Source organism: Carassius gibelio, chromosome A22, assembly GCF_023724105.1.
Source record: "Carassius gibelio isolate Cgi1373 ecotype wild population from Czech Republic chromosome A22, carGib1.2-hapl.c, whole genome shotgun sequence".
NCBI classification, from domain to species: Eukaryota; Metazoa; Chordata; class Actinopteri; order Cypriniformes; family Cyprinidae; genus Carassius; species Carassius gibelio.
The window spans coordinates 21,105,154-21,113,814 of record NC_068392.1 but is presented as its reverse complement, the minus strand read 5'-3'; the positions used below and the strand labels follow the sequence as shown (position 1 = coordinate 21,113,814).

General features: G+C 39.8%; 1 protein-coding gene across 1 annotated transcript; it reads right to left on the bottom strand.

Moving 5' to 3' along the window:
• Nucleotides 1-145: 145 nt before the first annotated feature.
• LOC127943328 (transmembrane 4 L6 family member 4) lies at nt 146-3,641 on the bottom strand. Its single transcript, XM_052539701.1, has 5 exons — nt 3,020-3,641; nt 2,648-2,737; nt 2,177-2,328; nt 1,906-2,089; nt 146-1,777 (listed from the first exon to the last, which is right to left on the bottom strand). Exons 1-5 carry the CDS (start codon nt 3,188-3,190, stop codon nt 1,769-1,771), a joined length of 606 nt encoding a protein of 201 aa, XP_052395661.1. The 5' UTR covers nt 3,191-3,641; the 3' UTR covers nt 146-1,768.
• Between the last annotated feature and the right edge of the window lie 5,020 nt (nt 3,642-8,661).

Sequence of the window (8,661 nt, the reverse complement as noted above, 5' to 3'; positions counted from 1 at the left end):
GGTTGTGTTTCATTGACTTTGTCGTCACCAGCTGGTGTGGTAAAATATTTTTTTTAGTACCCATTCTCATTGCTATTGGTCCGTTGTAAGGAAAGATAAGGGCTTAATTGTATTGTTAAAGTACACTGGAATTTATTGGATTGTGATGGGCACTGTGTAACAATCACTGAAATAACAATCATGGAAATATAAAATATCTGGTCAGCATATGAGGAAGGTGATTACAGTTTTACTATCTCTTTTATTCAATGATAAATAAACACAAGGTACTGTAAATGAATTAAGTACACATAAGTAGGGTCTGTGTTTACTGAATATTAAACGGGCGTATAGTGCAAATAAAGACTGTGAGAAGGCCAAGCCATTCTAACACTGAACAAAAAGTGTGTGTGGACAACGTAAAATATAATGGGTAGATTATAAATGGGTATATGCAGTTCGGCTGATTGTCCAATAAGAAAAACAAACATTTAAAAATACAATTATGTAATATGCTTCTGAAAGTGAGAAACAACTGTCCGCCCAAATTCTTCAGGTGTCCACCAGGGGACTCAGCATCACCTCAACATGTGTTTTAGAGTTATTCTCTATTACTGAGGTTGGTGTACACAGTAAGAGTTAATCACATTTTTATATTACTCTATATTTGCATATGTACTACATGCCCTTAATGGGAAATCGTCTTGTGAAGATGCTTGTAATTATATAATGTTGTTGTTACTGTGTTATAGAGTGAGATTTGCAGGTTTGACTATTCGCTGTGAAACGTTTCCGTTTCTGTTCGACTGAGATTCAAATAATTTATCATGCAGATATAATATTTTTAGTTTGCTACAAAACGTATCGGGGGGAAAGCTTGTCAGTAATAAAGCATCAGTCACATGCATCATAGAGCATGAAGTTAATCATTCTTGTGTGAAGATGGGAACTGTTTCCTATAAAGCCATCATAAAATAACATTCCCCTCATAAAACCTCTGATAACACATCAACATCACACTGGTAGAACAACAAACATTTACATTACCCATAAAGCAATAACTCGGATATAAGTTATAACATTGCATACGAACTCTTTATCAAGAACGTGGGAGTGCAGTTTCAGCTTGTGCATCATGTTATTGCACGTTCTTTGCATATTTAGTTAAAAAAAAGGACACAAATCATCTTCAGCAGGCCAGCTGTTGTTTATGAAGTAACCCTGAACTCTCCAGAGTCTGTCAGGGCACTTCCCAGATCTCACCATCCGTTCTGCTGCTTCCTGTTTTCTAAAACAGTCAAAATCGCAAAAATCTTGCTGAGTGAGACGGAAAAGTCCAAGTTGCAACAAGGACAGCTTTTTTAATCAAGAGTTTATTAAGTGTCAAATATTATTTTACTACATTTCTACCAGTTTTACTGAGATAAAACCTGTTATCTTTTATCAAATATTCCATATATTTGGACGTTGCAATTATCCATCTTTAAAAAAAGACTAAATACTTGTACGAAAATAACGTTCTCCTTCAGTTTGAATAAATATTCAATATTCTTTACAATACATATCAATACACTATATATCAATAACCTATATCCATAGGCTATATATATAACAATATATAAAAATTGCTCATGACTTCATCAGCCATTAGGCAGATGACACACGGAAGTAAACAACATCCATCTGAACAGTATAAATACAAATAATGAGGTGAAAACTGTTGACAATTACAGACATGGATGTATGATAAGTCCTGAAGATCCATTGATCCAAGTCCATTCTGAGTGGTTTAGGAGCTCTGCGGGTAAACACAATGCCAAGTTATTTCAGTGCATTAGATATGTGCTACAAACTAGTGATGAAATACAGATATATAAGGCCTGTGGACGATGTATTATTATCGTCATCATCAGAATTCACGCGTACCCCGCAGCAGCCGCAGCAGTCTCCACAGATGGTGCCGATGAGCCCGTTGATCACCTGGAAGGCACACAGACCGATCTGAACTAGACCACAGATCAACAGGATTGAGAACAGGGTCAGATGCCACGTGATGATATCGCCCGGACCATCGCATATATCCCACATTGTTCTGTTGGACAAGTAGTTCCTGAAAGAAAGAAACCAGGCAGTAAGTATTACATTACAGCTACTGGATTATTACTTGATTTCATTTCAGTTGATAATAAACACGCACCCGTCTGCAAATGGGTAAGTGATGTTAAGGGAAGTTCCGTTGAGATGGGTAGTGAAGCACTTGGGCCCGTGGTTAATGGCCACACAAGACACGATAACAGAGTAAGTGGCGCCCACAGCTCCGGCCGCGGCGAACAGAATGGAGCCGAACATCTGGATTAAAAAACAAACCAAATGTAAAAACTGAAACACAACAGGTACACTGACTCCCTATTAGCTTCTATATCAGAATGTTTCTTCCAGTTTCTGTCATTTATTACAGTACTAACGGTGCTTTGGAAACAGTATGTGTTGGAAAAATCACTTACAAGTAGGGTAAGAGTAAGAATATAAATGCTTTTTTCTAATATTTCATTCAGAAAGACCTTTTCTGAGTGGGAATTCTCAAATGGCGAGAATAACGTGATTGTGTTGAGGAATGGTGTGAAAATGCCATTTGTTACATGGATGCGTCTGAGACGGCAATTCTCACCGCAAAACGTTTTCCACAGCTCTCATTCCCACAGCAGCCGCAGCAGTCATTGTTCTTCAATCCCAGGAAAACCAGTGCAGGGAAAATCATCTAAACGAAGACCAGCTTATTACTTAAAGGGGAATGCTTGCCTATGAGGTTGTTTCTACAATAAATAAAAGCCTTAAAAGAAATCACAAATAATCTATAAAAATCTATAAATAATACAGGTGGAATCATTCATGAAACAGGAATAGAGTGTTCAATAATTTCTTTAATTTCTTCAATAATTTCTTAAATTTGAGCTCAAATTAGAGTTATTCAATACTGATAGTATTTTGTTTTCCACTTTTCCTCTTACAAGAAGTTTTCTGAATTTGCGCATCCACTCACCAGCACACCAGATCCCAGAATTCCTCCGAGGTAAAATACTTCGTCCGTGATGTCGCTGCTCTCAGCCACTTTACCACCCGGGAAAAACAGCAGAGTGTTGCAGAGGATGCAGATGATGGCCAGTGGGATGAGGGTTATCCCCAGGCATTTGGCGAAATTTCCAGAACACATAATTCAGTTAAATACAGTCCACAGTAGGGTGAGTGATGGGTCTGGAGTCCTTTGTTCAGGTTAGGCGTCTGTTCCTGTGCCTGTGCAGGTGAGTGTCAGTGTGGATTTATTCCCTCCTGCTGCTGTGATGTCAGTGAGAGGCACCTCTCTGTAAATATTTAACTGTGATGTGTCCTGCCCATACAGAGGTGCGTTCATCTATCAGAACCCTCATACTTTCAGCAGTAAATCACAGCAACCTCACCTTACCATGCAACACTTTATGATCCAACAGCAAACTAATCTTTCACACAAATCAGTGTAACATGAACACATATGCTGATTTTAATTTTTTTTTTTATGATAAATGGCGTGGATGATGCTTTTTTAACCATAATAGTTTGCTGTGCTTCAAAAAAGTACACTTATTTTGATGTGCTGACTAACATATGTAAAGTACTTGATTATAATTTTAACAAATATTACAAATGATTTGATATTACCTTGATTACAAATGTGTAAACACAAACATTTAAATATACAATTCATAAGTGTCAACAGAATCTCTCAAATGGACCATTGTCACTTTGGATAAAAGCATCTGCTAAATTATTAAATGTAAATGTCTATCTACAATCTCAATTAAGAGTGTCAATGGTCCATTTGAGAGATAGGTGGTGGAAATGCACTCTGCAATCCGCCGTAAAGCAAGAATAAGAAGACGCCTATTGCTATTTGATAGCAATCTTTCCTTAGAAAGCAACGTTTCTAGCATTTGTAAAACTGCATTTTTCCATCTCAAAAATAAATCTAAATTAAAGTTGCAAGCAGCGATGAACGGGCCCTCGCACCCGGGCTCACCACCACCCGGTGCCCATAGGAGGAACCATGAACATTGGGCCATATGCTTATAAAATAGTAAATATTTTTTGCCACATTTCCTGCTGCCAACAGGTGGCATTATGATTATAACTGAATATCGCCATGTAAATGTATTTAGGCCAGGACTCTTACCAAACATGCAAAGTTTCAGGCAGATCAGACATCTCATGTTTAAGTTAGTATGAAATAAGTAATTCCTGTTGCCAGCAAGCGGCGCTATACTTATAATTGAATATTGGCCTTTAGTTGTGGGACATTGCTTGCCTATTTTACAGCAACTTCCTTTCACTGCCTTAGTAGAATGCTTTAACATTTAGCTAAGCGTTGCTAGCATGTTTTATTATGTTTCTAGCATGTTGCCAGCCTATTTAACACTTTTTGACACTCTTTAATTTGTTCCTAGGAGTCCCTAACAGTGTTAACCTTGTCACGTCCTGTTACCAGCAGGTGGCGCTTTGACTATAACTGAATTTGGTCATGGGTGTTTGTTCAGGACAGAACACCCATCACATGTGTGAAGTTTGGGGAAGTTCGGACATTGCATGCTTGAGTTACAGCAACTTCCTGTTTCAAGGCGAAACATCAAAATTTGTCAGGCCGCCAGGGACACACCCCTTGACGAAAACTCAAAACCTTCGCATCACAAAGGTCTTATGATGACCCTCACCAAATTTTAAGATAATCTGATTAAAACTGTAGGGGGAGTTCGTCAAAGTACAAGGCGTGGAAATGGAAAAAAATTGCACAAAAATCATACAGGAAATTCAAAATAACTTACTTCCTGTTGGGTTTGGGATTTTGTACTGAGTGACTTTTTTGTAGGTAATGGTGTTTTACATGTGTGTACCGATTTTCATGAATGTACGTGAAACACAGCTCGAGGCGCACTCCGTTGAAATTTAACAGGTGGCGCTATCGAGCCATTTTGCCACACCCACTTCTGAAACCTATATCAGATGTAAATCTGTATCAAATGCAGAAATGTTAATCCATTCATTTATGACCTCAATATTAGATTATTGTAATGCTTTTTTGGGTGGATGTTCTGCTTGCTTAGTAAACAAACTACAGCTAGTCCAAAATGCAGCAGCAAGAGTTCTTACTAGAACCAGTAAGTATGACAATATTAGCCCGGTCCTGTCAACACTGCACTGGCTCCCTATCAAACATTGTATAGATTTTAAAATATTGCTTATTACTTATAAAGCCTTGAATGGTTTAGCGCCTCAGTATTTTAACAAGCTCTTACTTCATTATAATCCTCCACGTCCGCTACGTTCTCAAAACTCAGGCAATTTGTTAATACCTAGAATATCAAAATCAATTGCGGGGTGGCAAATCCTTTTCCTATTTGGCGGCTAAACTTTGGAATAACCTACCTAACATTGTTCGGGAGGCAGACACACTTTTGCAGTTTAAATCTAGATTAAAGACCCATCTTTAACCTGGCTTATACATAATATACTAATATTATATTATGTTGGCTTTTAATATCCAAATCCGTTACAGGAGTTTTAAGCTGCATTAATTAGGTAAACCGCAACCGGGAACACTTCCCATAACACCCGATGTACTTGCTACATCATTAGGAGAATGGCATCTACGCTAATATTTGTCTGTTTCTCTCTTATTCCGAGGTCACCATAGCCACCAGATCCAGTCTGTATCCAGATCAGAGGGTCACTACAGTCACCCGGATCCAGTACGTATCCAGACCAGATGGTGGATCAGCACCTAGAAAGGACCTCTACTGCCCTGAAAGACAGCGGAGACCAGGACAACTAGAGCCCCAGATACAGATCCCCTGCAAAGATCTTGTCTCAGAGGACTACCAGGACAAGACCACAGGAAACAGATGATTCTTCTGCACAATCTGACTTTGCTGCAGCCTGGAATTGAACTACTGGTTTCGTCTGGTCAGAGGAGAACTGCCCCCCCAACTGAGCCTGGTTTCTCCCAAGGTTTTTTTCTCCATTCTGGGGCAGGCAGATTAATTGAAGAATGAAATACAGGCTTTATTTTAAATACATGAAATGCGGGATGAATTCTCCTGTACTTTGGAGGAAGTTTGAGGCGGACTGCCACCGGACTAATGATCTTGGTGACAGTGATTGGACCAATAAATTTGGGAGCAAGCTTATTAGAGATGGAACGGAGAGGAATATTTTTGGTAGAAAGCCACACGATTTGACCCACAATGTATACGGGAGGCCTAGACCGGTGACGGTCGGCTTTAGCCTTGGTGCGCGCCCCCACTTGGAGTAGAGTCTCACGGGCATTATTCCAAGTGCTGTGACACCTCTGGACAAAGGCGTGAATGGAGGGGACCGCGACTTCGGAATCCAGACTGGGAAAAATGGGTGGCTGGTATCCTACACTACACTCAAAATGGAGATAGGCCCGTAACTGATATAGGTAATGTATTGTGGGCGTACTCCACCATCGACAGTTGTTGGCTCCAAAAGGAAGGATTCTTGGAGACCAAACATCGCAACACCCTTTCCAAATCTTGGTTGGCTCTTTTGGTTTGACCATTGCTCTGGGGATGAAACCCTGAGGACAGACTTACAGTCGCTCCCAGTAATCTACAGAATTCACGCCAGAATTTGGACACAAATTGGGGTCCCCTGTTGGAAACCACGTCTGTCGGGAGGCCATGTAAATGAAAGACGTGATCTACGACGGGCAACGCTGTCTCCTTGGCTGAGGGTAATTTGGACAAGGGAATAAAGTGGGCCGCCTTCGAGAACCGGTCCACCACGGTCAAAACTACCGTATTGCCCTGGGAGGGCGGTAATAAAATCTAGTGCAATATGGGACCAGGGTCTCGAAGGGACCGGCAGTGGTTGAAGTAACCCATCAGGGGGTCGATTGGAAGTCTTACCAGTGGCACAAACCGAGATTCCGTTCCTGGGAGTCCATCCTTCGAGCACTGGCACTGAGGAACTCCTCCAATGCCGACGATGGGTTACTCGCTTCCACTCACTTCCATGGGTGGTCAAATTGTTCTGTCACGATCGCATAAAGGAAAGGAAGCAAGTTGCAAGTAAACAATCCTTTATTAGAGAAGTATGGTCAGGCTGGGTTGATGGTGGGTGATGCAGGGACCTCGATGGCAGCAGAGACTGGTGAGAAGGTGATTGAGTGAGCAGGTGGGTGATGATGAGGGATCCGTGAGATGAATGGTAATCCACAACGACTGAACAGGAACAAGACACAAGGAGTAGCTGAGCAGATGGGACACAGACAAGAATCACGGAGGACCTCAAACAACGATCTGACAAACAAGGGACGAAAGACAGGGCATTAAGTAGGCTGGTGGAATGAGCTTCAGATCAAGATGATCAGCGGTAACACCCACATGAAACAATCAACATAATGTGACATGAGACGAGCAGGAAACAGTGCATTCATGAACCGTGACATGTTGTTCAGTTGCTTTGACGCAATGTATTTTGTTTAAAGCGCTATATAAATAAAGGTGACTTGACTTGACGCCTCACACACCAACTGTTAAGATCGTGCTCAGGACAGTTCTGACATTGCAGTGAATCAAATCTAATTTTTAGTGAACTATTCCTCTAATTCATACTCAAGTGGATCAAAAACACTCAAAGGTTCAGCTATTTGCCGTTAATTTGAAGTTAATGGAGTTACTATAATATAAATTAAATATTATTAAAATGAAATATTTTAGCATATTTTTCCATCATAAGTACTAATTTAAAAAATAATTTGAAGAGTACATGTTTTTCATAAGGTATTGTTATAGGCAGGTGTGGCGAAGGCAAGGGAGAGGCGAGGGAATAATAACAGCTGCTGTAACTTTAACAAAAACAAAGAAGGTAACCCAACATGAAAACCGTCCATAAGAAGCAAACAAAACAAAACAATATAAGACCTTCAAGCAAAGATAATAGTGGACAGGTAGTACTTCAGGGGTTCTCAACTCTGGCCCTTGAGATCCACTCTCCTGCAGAGTTTTGCTCCAACCTTGATCAAGCTCACCTGCCTGTAACTTTCTAGGGATCTTGAAGACCTTAATGATCTTGTTCAGGTGTTTTAGATTAGGGCTGGAGCAAAACTCTGCAGGACAGTGGACCTCAAGGGCCTGGAGCCCATTCTTCAGAAGTCGCTTATTACATACTAGATGAAAAGTCACATCCTAGATGATATCAACTCACTAATCCTGATGTGGCTGATTCGGTTCTTCGAACGCACCTGTTGTTGATGATTAGTATGGCTGGACTAAGTTATCTAAAATAATTGCAAGTTCATGGGTTGATTTATAAGGGGTTATGTATTGGATATTTTAAATCATGATCAGTGATGGAGCGACTGGCTGGACGGAAAGACAGCAATGTAATGACTTCATATCATTTAAAAGACACCTGGCGAAAAACTTGACAAATTTTTTGACTTTTATAAGGAAACAGCCAAGTGAACAAAACTACATAAATGTTCTAATAGATAAATAATTTTTTATTTTATTTTATGTTTATATTCATGATTTCAAATATCTGTATAGGCTTTATAATTTTTTTTTCAATATAGTAATTAGCTGCTCATTTACTTTTTTATTTAAATTAAATTAAAAATTTTAATTAAAT